This window comes from Denticeps clupeoides, unplaced genomic scaffold (genome assembly GCF_900700375.1).
Source record: "Denticeps clupeoides unplaced genomic scaffold, fDenClu1.1, whole genome shotgun sequence".
NCBI lineage: Eukaryota > Metazoa > Chordata > Actinopteri > Clupeiformes > Denticipitidae > Denticeps > Denticeps clupeoides.
This window is the reverse complement of record NW_021630015.1, coordinates 654784-668103: the sequence shown is the minus strand read 5'-3', so window position 1 is coordinate 668103 and position 13320 is coordinate 654784. Positions and strand designations below refer to the sequence as shown.

General features: G+C 53.6%; 1 protein-coding gene across 6 annotated transcripts; it reads left to right on the top strand.

Annotated features, from left to right (window-relative positions):
- The first annotated feature begins 1111 nt into the window (after positions 1 to 1111).
- Positions 1112 to 13082, top strand: clip2 (CAP-GLY domain containing linker protein 2). Of its 6 annotated transcripts, none has more exons than XM_028967634.1 (17): positions 1112 to 1308; positions 1674 to 1850; positions 3059 to 3588; positions 5155 to 5279; positions 5360 to 5573; positions 6721 to 6918; positions 6998 to 7101; positions 7194 to 7254; positions 7385 to 7489; positions 8767 to 9684; positions 10717 to 10774; positions 10862 to 10945; positions 11175 to 11331; positions 11664 to 11829; positions 11912 to 12100; positions 12210 to 12272; positions 12357 to 13082. In XM_028967634.1, the coding sequence occupies exons 2-17, from the start codon at positions 1736 to 1738 to the stop codon at positions 12366 to 12368; spliced, it is 3099 nt and encodes a 1032-aa protein (XP_028823467.1). In that variant the 5' UTR covers positions 1112 to 1308; positions 1674 to 1735; the 3' UTR covers positions 12369 to 13082. The 6 variants fall into 6 exon arrangements, with proteins under 6 accessions (XP_028823467.1, XP_028823469.1, XP_028823468.1 ...); XM_028967636.1 differs by lacking the exon at positions 1112 to 1308 and adding an exon at positions 1342 to 1538; XM_028967635.1 differs by lacking the exon at positions 1112 to 1308 and adding an exon at positions 1342 to 1588.
- The last annotated feature ends 238 nt before the right edge of the window (positions 13083 to 13320 follow it).

Here is a 13320-nt window from a genome sequence, read left to right as displayed (position 1 = left end):
CCTCTGCTGATGACTTTAATGGCCGCTGGGTGGCGCTGCAACAAATAGTCATCGGTCTTCTGAATTTATTTATTCTCTAAACTCTAAAAATATTTTTTAGGTTTTGAAAAATTCTAAAATTACCATCTCGGATATATTATAAATATATATATGCAACTGTCCCAATGGGGCAGACACCAAAATAATTAGAAATAAAAAAAAAGAAACAGGATTATGTCCACTCTAATTTAAAATGTGTAATTACAGCTGGATTCTTGGTTTATCGAGTGGCTCTTTGGTGTGCGCACATTTTCTTTCCGAAGTTACTTTTTAGATTTTGGGGCAGATGCCCTCAACTCAGCCCTCCGTCATCCTGCCAGCATCCAAAATGGCGTCACTAACTACCATTTCCGGTTCCAGGACAGATGATGGATACATTTCCTAATTCTGATACACACAAAAACAACAAACATACAAAACATATTTAAATAAAAGCAACAAACAATGTCGAGCGATCTAGTTTCTCTCGTCAGATCTGGCAGGGCTGGACGGCCAGGAAACTCAATTTCCCAGCAGCCTCTGCGCTACGTTTAAAATTCGGGTCCGAAAACTGACGATGCTGACCATTTAAAAAAAAAAAAAAAATGTTCACGTTTACATGGTTTGCACTCTCCACCATGTGCCCTTATTTGTATATTGTGTTTTAAAAATTGTATTTATACCATTGTATTTAATGTTACTGTTTGTATTTAATGTTACTTGTAAGCACCATGGGTCTGAGAGTAATGCAATTTCAATTCTCTGCATGTCCTGTACATGTGGCAGAATTGACAATAAAGCTGACTTGACTTGACTAAAAGCAACAATGTCGCGCGATCTAGGTCCTCTCGCGAGATCTGGCGGGGCGGGGCGATCAGGAAACTCCATTTCCCAGCAGCCTCTGCGCTACGTTTAAAAATCGGGTCCGAAAACTGACGACGCTGACCACGCGAGTACATTTCACTGTAAAATAAAGCCCGACTGCTGCCTCCTCTCCCTCCCCCACCCACGGCGGAGAACCACAAAAGCACCGAAATGCCGAGCCCGCCCCTAAAAGCAGCCCTCCACTGCGTCTCTCATCCGCGCACACACACACACACACACACACACACACAGGGGCGGACTGGCTGGCTGGCTGGCTGGCGAGCGCTCCTCCTGCCGGCCGCTCCGTCCGCACCCATCTTTTTCCGCATCCCCGTGTGCGGCGCGGCGCGCAGGGAGTGGCAGCAGCTCAGCACCCGGCCGGAGCGGCGCGCTGGTGGTCCCGGCTCGGATCCGGGCGTTTGCAGGGTACGCAGGGTGGGGAGGATGATGATGATGATGAGGAGGAGGAGGAATCGGCGCTTTGTGCGTCTGGAGAGAAAAGGCAGCAGCAGCAGCGCCGCAGCGGCGGAGCTGAACAATGGAACGGACCCCGGCGCGTTATTACGCGTCGTAGCGGCGGTGCGGACGCGCTTCTTGAATGAATATTTGGTCCCGGTCGTGGTCCCATCGTACAGACGTTCGGCTTTATTCTCGGGGTGCGCGCCTCTGATTGGCCTGCAGAAATAAGAATAAAGCGCTGGGCCTGGTGGGCTGATGGTGGCTGATCCAGACCTGAGATGATGATGATGATGATGATGTGATGATGAAGTTTGGTGACATCTTTCTCTCAGACCTGTAGGGACGATGGAGAGGAGCCTGTAGTTCCTCGGCTGAAGCGTTTGAAGAGGAGACTATGAACATGCTGAAATCCAGCGGGCTGAAGATCCCCGGACGGGGACCCAAGAACTCCAGTCCTGTGGGACGTCCGGCGGCTGGGTTGTCGTCCAGCCCGTCTACACAGAAGGACAGTAAGTGTGTTTTATTCCCAGGTCATCATGCGTCCAATCGTCTTCTTCTTCTTCAGCAGCAGCAGTATGATTATTATTATTATTATTATGAATTATTATTAAGGGTCGGTGTTCTGGTCACATTCGAACCTGATGATGAAACTGCTCCACATCTGTACACATCAGGATTAAAGCCCAACCCCTCCGGGCAGAGACTAACACCCAGGGTTCTCCAGATGTCACCTGGCCACACGCGTCCTACCAGTGCTGTCAGACAGCTGACATGCAGGCTGGGACAGGAAGGGGCGGAGTTTAACAGGAAGTGAGGTCGCGGCCCGGCGGTGTCAGTATAATGAGCAGGATGTTCTCAGCGAACGATGTTCCATATAAGACATCTTCAGACTCTTAATCATTTATATTGATGTCTAAACTGTGTGTTTGAGGGACACAGCGTGACGTTCCGAGGTTTTAAAAAAGCCGTCAGCAGCAGAAACGTGGAACACGGGGACCCCGACATCTTCTAATATTCTGTTTATTGTACTTTTTATCTGCTGTGTGGTGTTTATGTTGCAAGATGTGTGTGTGTGTGTGTGTGTCAGGGGGGTTGAAAACTGCTGGGATCATTGTGCGGCTGTGCTGAATAGAGGAATTCGGTGGCGGGGGAGTGTGTGTGTGTGTGTTGGGGGGCGAGTCTCTGTTCTGACTGAGGCCTGTGTTCTTCTCTTCCTGCTGCTTCCCTCTCTTTCCCCCGGCCCACCGTCGTCATGGAAACGCAGGCCCTTGTGCTCTGGTGCTCCAGGCCCCGGTCGGGGCTCGTGGCCGCGCTGCTGGGTCGGGACGTCTCCGGCGGACGCGTCCCTCACGCAGTATTCGCACAGTCCAGAACGCGTCTCTGCGCCCCAGAACATACGGGAACAATTGGGGCACAAAAGCAGCCATTAGTGCCCCTCCCCCACCCGGCCGCCCCGGCACCAGCGGCATCCTCGTCTTGCCGGGTCAGGCGGCCCGTCACGGGTTACTTACTCCGCAGGAACGTTCTACTCGCTCGGCAAGGTGGCTCTGTGGAGATCTGGTTCCTGCAGGATGATGGGAACTCTACTTCCCTGTGTGTTTAGTGGGTTCCGGAATGACCCGTTCAGTCGATTTGCCAGCACCACGGTCTTCTCATCTTCTCACGTTGTGTTGTGATGGGGATGTTCAGGTCTGACCTCTGACCTTCCTTTTTTCAGACTCCCCCCACAAGCCGACAACTCCGGTCCCCAGCAGCGCCTCGGACAAGTCGGGTTCGAAGGGTTCGGAGGTGGGCGATGACGTGCTGGGGGACTTCGTGCTGGGCGAGCGCGTGTGGGTGAACGGGGTGAAGCCCGGCTGCATCTCCTACCTCGGCGAGACGCAGTTCGCGCCGGGCCAGTGGGCCGGAGTCGTGCTGCACGACCTGGTGGGTAAAAACGACGGCTCCGTCGGCGGCGTGCGCTACTTCGAGTGCCAGCCGCTCCAGGGGATCTTCACCCGCCCCTCCAAGCTCACCCGGCAGCCCGCCGCGGACGCCGGCGACGCCCAGTCCAGCGACTCGCTCACGGCCCAGAACCTGACCCTGCATGGGGGCGGGGCCTCGGCCCAACGCGTGGTCATGCCCCTCCGGGAGGGCGTCCTCAACAGCGCGGTGAAGACTGGGAACGAGTCGGGGTCCAACATGTCCGACAGCGGCTCGGTGAAGAAGGGCGGGGAGAAGGACCTCCGCGTCGGGGACCGCGTGCTGGTGAGTACAGATCGACGCCGTCAAACACGGATCGGGGTCACTCGGGGTCCTCTGATTGGCCGTAAGGCCACTCTCCTGCCATTTAATGCTTCACTGGATAAAAGCTCTGTGAGCAGAATGGTCAATAGTGTCCATCAGAGCAGATTACTGTCCTGCACCCATCTCCTGGTCCATGGTGTCCACCATCTACTGACCTGTTGTGGGGTTGATTGACTGGGAGGTGTTTAAAGGGCTTCTCTGTGCCGGAGACATGGACCAATCAGAAGACAGAATCAGCACAGTGTTGAAACGGAACCCAGTCAAGATCTCGTGCAGCTCAGATCATGCTGCTTCTCCACCGGTTAAAATGGGGTGCAGGTTCTGGATCGTTTCAACATCCAGATCAAGACTGGCTGAGGTGATCATCTCATGAGCGTGAACGTGTAGAGAAGCAGCGGGCAGTCTGGTTCTGGACCGTTTCTGGCGTTTCGTACTCGTGGTCCCTGCGCTCGTGCCGCACTGAACTCAGCAGTTCTGGTATGAAGATGCCGTACGTGGACCTGTTCGTGCGTGTCGAGTTACAGCCGGCGCTGCAGAGTGTGAAGGACCCCTGAATGTCGAGAACATCCTGCTGAAATGCTTCTGGTCTGCTTTTTGGGAAACGGACTTCCTTGTTGTGTCTCATTTGGCCGCAGACCAGAACGTTCACATTTATTCATTTAGCAGATGCTCCTTCCTGGTAACAAGAAGGCCAGGAACGGAGGAGCTGGGAGGCCAGGAGATGCCATTCTTACAAAAACTATAACTTCAGGTACCATAAAACCCGAGACAGCTGCACGCGGCAGGAAAAGCTGTGGATCAGTCGAGGTTCATGGACGTTCAGACGCAGGAAAAGGACCTGAAGCGCGGCTGGTCATCTGTGGTCAGAGGGGACGTGACGTCCTGTGCATTTATTCGCAGGTCCCATGTTCTCCAGAAGAGCTCTCCCGTCTTGGTCTTGGTTGAGGGGTCGCCGGCGAAGGTCGCAGCGCTTCTCGATTCCACCGACCCCGAGTTGGGGAGCTTATTGGACACGGTGTCATGCATAATTTAGTGGCGGGTCGCGTTGGAAAGTGAGACGTGGTGCTGCGGCACCCGGAGAGGGTCCGTCGGGGACGTTTCCCGGTGATTATGGAGAATGTAGACCACACCGCTCACGTTGGGCGTGGCTCTCCTTCATTTCAATAAATTAGGGCCCCGACGGAATTTCATTGCCTGGACGGTTAAATGGTCGATAGAAGATTCCCGGGTATTGATCATATCCCCATTTAAATATCTCCGCGATCAAAAATGACAAATTTGGAAAGTAGAAAGTGACGTGATTGTCATTGCGAGACACTGCAGCACAGCACGCGGTGACACGGTGAAACGTGTCCTCGGTATTTAACCTGGCGGGGCGGGATTCGAACCGGCAACCTTCTGATTACGGGGCCACTTCCTTAACCGCTGGGCCCCGACAATGTGCCAATTTTTTTCAATTCTGCACAGGATGCCGGTCGACAGTCTGGTCTCGTGACTTCTTTTCGTCATGAATGATCTTGTCTGCAGGTGGGCGGGACCAAGACCGGGGTGGTGCGCTACGTCGGCGAGACGGACTTTGCGAAGGGTGAGTGGTGCGGGGTGGAGCTGGACGAGCCGCTGGGGAAGAACGACGGCGCGGTGGCGGGGACCAGGTAGGACCGGGGACGGGTCACTCCTGATGGTTACTGCCTGAGCTCCAGGATTAGTTCTGAAGCCGCTGGGGTTTTTCCAGGTACTTCCAGTGTCCTCCCAAGTTCGGCCTGTTTGCTCCCATCCACAAGGTGATCCGCATCGGATTCCCGTCCACCAGCCCGGCCAAAGCCAAGAAAAGCAAGCGCATGGCCATGGGCGTGTCGTCCCTGGCGCACAGTCCCAGCAGCTCCTCCATCAGCTCCGTCAGCTCCGTCGCCTCGTCTGTGGGCGGCAGGCCCAGCCGCACCGGCCTGGTGAGGAAAACCTTCTTTCGGTGTGGGAGATGTTGGCGGTTGAAGGGCGTGGTCGCTGCTGTAGCATTTTCTTGAATAAGTGAGAACTGAAGGAATGAGTGGATGAAGGAGTGAGTGAGTGAATAAGTGTATGAGTGTGTAAATGAATGAATGAATGAATTGGTGAATGAGAGCATAAATAAATGGATGAGTGAGTGAGTGAGTGAATGAATGAGTATGTAAATGAACAAATGAGTGAGTTGGTGAATGAGTGCATGAATAAATAGATGACTGAGTGAGTGAATAAGTGTATAAGTGAGTGAATGCATGAATGAGTGAGTGCATAAATAAATAGATGAGTGAGTGAGTGAATGAATTAGTGTATGAGTGTGTAAATGTATGAGTGAGTGAATGAATGAGTGTATGAGTGTGTAAATGTATGAGTGAGTGAGTGAATGAATTAGTGTATGAGTGTGTAAATGTATGAGTGAGTGAGTGAATGAATGAGTGTGTACATGTATGAATGAGTGAGTGAATCAATTAGTGTATGAGTGTGTAAATGTATGAGTGAGTGAATGAATGAGTGTATGTGTGTGTAAATGTATGAGTGAGTGAGTGTATGAGTGTGTAAATGTATGAGTGAGTGAGTGAATTAGTGTATGAGTGAGTGAATGAATGAGTGTATGTGTGTGTAAATGTATGAGTGAGTGAGTGAGTGTATGAGTGTGTAAATGTATGAGTGAGTGAGTGAATGAATTCGTGTATGAGTGTGTAAATGTATGAGTGAGTGAATGAATGAGTGTGTAAATGTATGAGTGAGTGAGTGAATGAATGAGTGTATGCGTGTGTAAATGTATGAGTGAGTGAATGAATGAGTGTGTAAATGTATGAGTGAGTGAGTGAATGAATGAGTGTGTAAATGTATGAGTGAGTGAGTGAATGAATGAGTGTAAATGTATGAGTGAGTGAGTGAGTGAATGAGTGTGTAAATGTATGAGTGAGTGAGTGAATGAATGAGTGTGTAAATGTATGAGTGAGTGAGTGAATGCATGGTCTGACCTGTACTCAGCTGATTAGACTGTAAAGTATAAGGACCATGAAGTGTCAGTGGCGTGGTTTGGGGGCGGGGTCCCGAGGTGTAACTGGCCACCGCCCGCTGTGCCCTCAGCTGACTGAGACGTCGTCGCGGTACGCGCGGAAGATCTCGGGCACCACGGCGCTGCAGGAGGCGCTGAAGGAGAAGCAGCAGCACATCGAGCAGCTCCTCGCCGAGAGGGACCTGGAACGCGCCGAGGTGGCCAAGGCCACCAGCCACATCTGCGAGGTGGAGAAGGAGCTGAACGCGCTGAAGGCGCAGCACCTGCAGGTCAGTGGGCCGGAGCTTGTGGGAGTGGCCGCGCCTCGTCGCCGCCCGTCTGAGTTGTCCCCCTCGTCCGTGTGTACAGTACGCTACCGAGACGGAGAACAGCCTGCAGCAGGTCCGCGCCGCGCTGGCCGCCACGCAGAAAGACAAGCTGGAACTGGCCAATCAGCTGGAAGAGGAAAAGAGGTATGTTGTATGGAGAGGTCAGAGGTCAGAGAGGATTCCAGCTGAACGTAGGACCGTCCCTGACCCCTACTGGCTGCTCTGTGTCATTGCAGGAAGGTGGAGGACCTGCAGTTCAGGGTGGAGGAGGAATCCATCACTAAAGGAGATCTGGAGGTACTTTACACGCAGTAAATAAACGGAACACAGGCTGCAGTGGAAGTGTCCCAATTTCCTGCGCAGGCAGGTCTCTGCTGTACGCGTCTTGCGCTCTTCTGTCTGTCCCTCTGTCTGTCTGTCCCTCTAGACTCAGACGAAACTGGAGCATGCTCGTATTCGGCAGCTCGAGCAGAGTCTCCACTCTGAACGGTCCAGAGCGGAGAAGCTGCAGAGAGAGTTAGAGGAGAAGATGGTAAAGTAGTTACGAGATAAGAGCGCCCCCCCGTGGCTGTTCCCCGTCCCCGCGCTTCACCCGGGCGTGCCCGCCCTGCTTCAGCCGTTACCCGGCCGGAGGTCTCCAGCCTCGAGGCCACGCCCCCTTTTTTTTACAGACAGCAAGACCTTCTCCTAATTATTCATCTGAAACGTAACTTTATTTAAAAAAAGACGTTGTGGGTTGGAGACCTCCGACCCACATCTGCCACGCCCAGAAATGCCGCCTCTTCATTTTCATCCCTTTCCTTCTCACTTGGTGTTGAATGGGAAGGAGGAGGGCTGATGTGTGTGAGCGCGGCATGGTGACATCCATCTGAGAGAGGCGTAGCTCCTGACTGGTCAACGCACGCTGGTGTGTGTGTGTGTGTGTGTGTGTGTGTGTGTGTGAGAGAGGGAGACGCTGAGTTGACTGAAGACTTGCTGTTTGCCAACAGGACAGGAGAAAGCGGCGCGGCGTCCCCATGCGGTCGGGTAAGAGCGTCCAGGTGAAGCGCGTGATTTTCTCCGCCCTCTCTCTCCGAGCGCAGCTCTTCCTGCTCTGATCTCTGAACGTTCCGACGTTCCCGGGACTGTAAGCCGGTGTGGGACGCGCCGCTTTACAACTAACAAGCCGAGTAGCGCCTTCTTATTCCCGCGCGCTGGACCTCTCTTTCTGTGTGTGAGTGTGAGTGTATCTGTGTATGTGAGTATGTATGTGTGTGAGTGTGTGTATCTGTATGCGTGTGTGAATGAGTGTGTGAGATGTGTTGTGTATCTGTGTATGTGAGTGTGTATGTGTGTGAGTGTGTGTATCTGTATGCGTGTGTGAATGAGTGTGTGAGATGTGTTGTGTATCTGTGTATGTGAGTGTGTATGTGTGTGAGTGTGTGTATCTGTATGCGTGTGTGAATGAGTGTGTGAGATGTGTTGTGTATCTGTGTATGTGTGTGTGTGTATGTGTGTATCTGTATGTGTGTATCTGTGTATGTGAGTGTGTATGTGTGTGAGTGTGTGTATCTGTATGCGTGTGTGAATGAGTGTGTGAGATGTGTTGTGTATCTGTGTGTGTGCACGCAGTAGACCTGCTGTAAGCTCTCATCTTGCCTGGCTGCTTGTAGAAGCTCGACTGCAGTGATTGGCTCGTGCCGCTGTCTCTCATTGGCTACTTCCCTTCTGCCGTCTGATGATGCCCCGCCCATTGTGGTGAAGCGGGCGGGGCCGCGGTGTGTCTTCTGGGGGGTCCTAAGCTGTTCTGTGGGACTGTTGTCTCTGCAGCAGACGACGGTGGAGGAGAAGAGCCGGGTGATGCAGCTGGAGGAGGAGCTGGCGCTGCGCCGGGCGGAGGTGGAGGAGCTGCAGGCGCGGCTGCAGAGCGGCGCGGAGGAACCCGGCGAGGACACCGAGGCCGTCCTCCTCAGGGGACGCCTGCTGTGGGCGGGGCGGGAGCACCGCGAGGAGAGCAGCCAGCTGCGGGAGCACTACGAGGCGGCGCTCAGCACCAGCCGGCAGGAGGCGGAGCGACTGAAGGCCACGACGGAGCGGCAGGCCGAGGACATCTCCAAACTGAGGCTCCGCCTCCAGCAGGCCACGCGGGAGAACATGGAGATGATGGACACCTGGAAGGTCAAGCTGGACGCCCTGGTTAAAGACCACCAGCGAGCCCTGGAGGAGCTAAAGGCCTCCATGACCGGCGAGCGGGCGGCACCAGAGGGCGGGGCGCAGGGCGAGGCCGTGGCGGCAGAGAGCGTGAGGATGGAGCACCAGCTGGAGGTGGAGAACCTGAAGGCCAAACATGAGATCGAGGTGGCGGTGCTGGCGAAGGAGCGCGAAGATCTCCGCGGCCGCCTGCAGGAGCTGCGCGACCAGCTGGACGAGAGCGGCGAGAACTGGAGGATCCAGGCCGACGCCAAGAGCGGTCAGCACGCCCTGGAGCTGAAGGAGGCCGGCGAGAAGGTCCAGAGGGCCGAGCTGAGGCTCCTCGACCTGGACAAGGCCCTCGAGGAGCAGCGCGCCGCCGCCGCGCTGCTGAGGGACCGGCTGGACCTGGCCGAGAAGAAGATGGCCGACTACCAGGCCCTGCAGAAGGCGGAGGCGCAGAGCCGGGCGGAGCTGCTGTCTCTGGAGGAGAAGCTCAGGGTCAGCGAGAACCGCCTACAGGCCGTGGAGGCCGCCCGCACCGGCCAGGACGCCAACGTGAGTTTTAATAATAACTAGAATCCAAAAATCATTTACTTCACGTTGAAAAAGCTTTACCGGCTTGAATAACGGGGTCCGTGCTTGTCTTCTCCACACCGAATAGACTGGTGTTTTACAGACTGCCTAGCGGGTAACATGTCTGACTACCAACCAGGAGACCCAGGTTCAAATCCCACTTACTACCATCGTGTCCCTGAGCAGGACACTTAACAGGGGGGGACTGTCCCTGAGTGGCAGCGGTGGCCTAGCGGTTAAGGAAGCGGCCCCGTAATCAGAAGGTTGTCGGTTCGAATCCCGATCCGCCAAGTTACCACTGAGCAAAGCACCGTCCCCACACACTGCTCCCCGGGCGCCTGTCATGGCCGCCCACTGCTCACTCAGGGTGATGGTTAAATGCAGAGGACAAATTTCACTGTGTGCATCGTGTGCTGTGCTGCTGTGTATCACATGTGACAATCACTTCACTTCACTGTAACTACTGACTGTAAGTCGCTCTGGATAAGGGCGTCAATAAACGCTGTAAATGGGATTGTTGTTCCAAAATTCCTGTATATGATATAGATGCTTTTTCCTTTTTCCACATGGCATCATTTTGGACCATCCAGATTTGTGGATGCGTAATTGGATGTAGAAGCTTATGACCACAGACAGAACCGAGAATTCTACTCAAGTAGAATGGAGGGAGTCATGCTGAAGTATCTACACTTTTACTTGAAAGAGAAGAAAGAAAGTGAAGTGATTGTCACATGTGATACACAGCATCACGGTGCACACGGTGAAATGTGTCCTCTGCATTTAACCCATCACCCTGAGTGAGCAGTGGGCGGCCATGACAGGCGGATCGGGATTCGAACCGGAAACCTTCTGATTCCGGGGCCGCTTCCTTCACCGCTAGGCCACCACTGCCCCGTAACGCACTTGAGTGACGAATGTGTGGACTTTTGGTCTGCAGGTCCGCTTCAGTCGATATAGATGTTTTATGGTTGAGTGGGTCATCTGGGATAACCTCTCCACGTCTCATTTCACCAGGTGATCGAGGACAACGACAGCTCGGAGGAGAAAATCAAGTTGAAGCAGAACATGGACGGTACGTAACGAGGCGCGCAGAGCACTCGCTTTCTTTCCTGAAGGGTTCGGATTGGGACGCCGTTTCATTAACGCATCATATCCACAGAAACCTTGGAGAAACTTCTCAAAAGGGAAAAAGAAGTTACCACCCTCTCATCACAAGTGGACGCGCTCAAGTCTCAAGTAACAGGTGATTTGCAGACACGCTTTCTTTACGGTTCCTGGAAGGTCACGTCCAATCTAAACCCAGAAAAATGATCTATATATTGTTCTATATATCATCTCATGCAACGTATGTAGAAAATGACATCCGGACAGATTCCGTAGTCAGATCTCCTCCCCGATCCCGAACAAGATGCGTGCGGAGCTTAGAAGTTGGGTGTGGTCACTTCTCTGACCCTGGTCTTTTAAAACCACAGCCCTGGAGGGGAAGGTTCGTTCCGGAGAGAAGAAGACCGATGGCCTGGTCCGGGATAAGATGCGTCTGGAGGCCGATCTCGACGCCATAACCAAGAAATCCCATGATGCCTCAGGCCAGCTGGTGGTCATTAGCCAGGAGCTCCTGAAGAAAGAGAGGTACGTGGAACGTCGGTACAGAAATAAATCTTCATATTGCGGTAAACGCAGGAGCTGTGGTGACACACCAGGCTACGCGGCTCCTCGTCCAGGCAGCGGTCATCTCCAAACTGGACTATTGTAACTCTCTCCTGGCTGGAGCCTCTGCGGTCACCATAAAACATCTCCAGATGGTCCAAAATGTGTCAGCCCGCCTCATCTTCAACCAGCCGAAACACCCCCACGTCCCGCCTCTCCTCACCTCTGTCCACCGGCTCCTGGTAGCTGCTCACATCCGTCTGTTAAGTAAGGTAAAGTAAAGCGACGTGTGTGTGTGTGTGTGTGTGTGTCAGGAACCTGAACGAGCTGCGGGTGTTGTTACTGGACTCTTCGCGGAGCCCCGGTGGGATGGACCGCGGGGTGGACTTGAACCGGGACGTGCACCGCGCCGAGTGGCGGGTGAAGGAACAGAAGCTGCAGGACGACATTAAAACCCTGAGGGACAAGCTGCTCCTGCTGGTGAGGGCGATACGCTTTTTACCATTTTAACACCGCCGCGCTCATATTCCAACACGAGCGGAACCTGTTCCCCCGACGCCAGGGCCGGGAGAGGTCGTCTCCGGACCACCGCAGGTACTCCATGATGGACCCCGCGGCCTCGGAGACGGAGGTGGCCCGGCTGCGCCAGCGGCTGCTGAGCACGGAGGAGGCGCTGCGGAGCGCGCTGGAGCACAACCAGCAGGTGGACCAGCTGGTGCAGGCCATGCGGACACGCCCAGATAAGAGCCAGGTAAGCCCCACACGCCCGTGACAGTACCGCAGCCGTCCAGCAGGGGCACTAGACTTGGCATCGATTACGCGTTCACGTCAAATGTTCATCATCTTTTTCCTCCTTTAAGACTCACGCCAGTGCAAACTCAGCCAATGGCGTCCACCCGCAGGACTCGCCGTTCACACGCGAGGTAAATTCTGTTCCAGCACGCCAGGTTCTCTTCCGGCGCGAACCCAGCGGCTGTGCAATAAAGGCTCTTTACTGTTCTTTACAGGAAGAACACTGATGAAGGAGTGCAGAAGACCTCACCATTTTTTTTTTTTTTTTTTTTATGAACGTGTTGGAGAGAGTGAGAGAGAGACATTTTCAGACTTAGACTTCTGACTAACGCATCACTGGACATCAGATTTCATTTAATTAAGACAAAAAAAAAAAACCCCAACCCAAAGTCACCGGTGGTCTGACGTGGACCACAACGTCATAGAGATGCTTTCGCCGACCCTCTAGACTACCTCCTACACACCGGACATCGTCCACACTGAAGAAGGTTCCGGCCACCCTGCTGTAGGAGGATGAACTGTGTCACTAATTTATTAAGCGTGAGAAGGACCCGGCCTGGACTGGAACGGACGTCTCCTGAAGGGTGTGGGTTGCGTTGTTCTCTTCTGCTAGCTTAGCGCTCAATGACTACAGAACAGGCGGCAGAATTGCATTCAAGCTCATTTTTCTATCGTGGGAATCTGTGTATAATCCAGCATTTAGTCCCGTCTGACGCGGTAAAGAATGGACCTCGCTGTACGGGCTGAACATCTGTTCTCATCTGGGTTCCTCTGCGTACGTGTGCTCGGTCTTCCAATCTCCAGTGTCTAGACGTCTCTCCCCGTGTTGCTGTAGCGAGGAGGAGGGCTGGCCCCGGGCTCTGGAACCGAGGAACCGCTTCATCCCCCTGCTGTAATGGTTTCTGAGATTCGCTCATTAAATATTAACAAGATGGACAAAAGACTGTGTGGTCTTGCATGAAAACCTTCAGGAGTTGAAAGTGAATGTCATTGTGAAACACGGTGAAACGTGTCCTCTGTATTTAACCATCACCATCATGGTGACATTGGGCAAGGTGTGGGGATCTCGGTGGCACCTCGGCGGTTCGGGATTCGAACCGGCAACCTTCTAGTCATGATAAGGCCATGACAGGGGCCTGGGGAGAAGGGTGTGGGGACGGTACCTTAATCAAAGGGATC

Coding starts and splice junctions, on each gene's coding strand:
- clip2 (XM_028967634.1), top strand. CDS start 1,736: ATGAACATGCTGAAATCCAGCGGGCTGAAGATCCCCGGACGGGGACCC. Junction 5,280..5,359: donor GGCGCGGTGGCGGGGACCAG/GTAGGACCGGGG, acceptor GGGTTTTTCCAG/GTACTTCCAGTGTCCTCCCA. Junction 7,490..8,766: donor GAGAGTTAGAGGAGAAGATG/GTAAAGTAGTTA, acceptor TTGTCTCTGCAG/CAGACGACGGTGGAGGAGAA.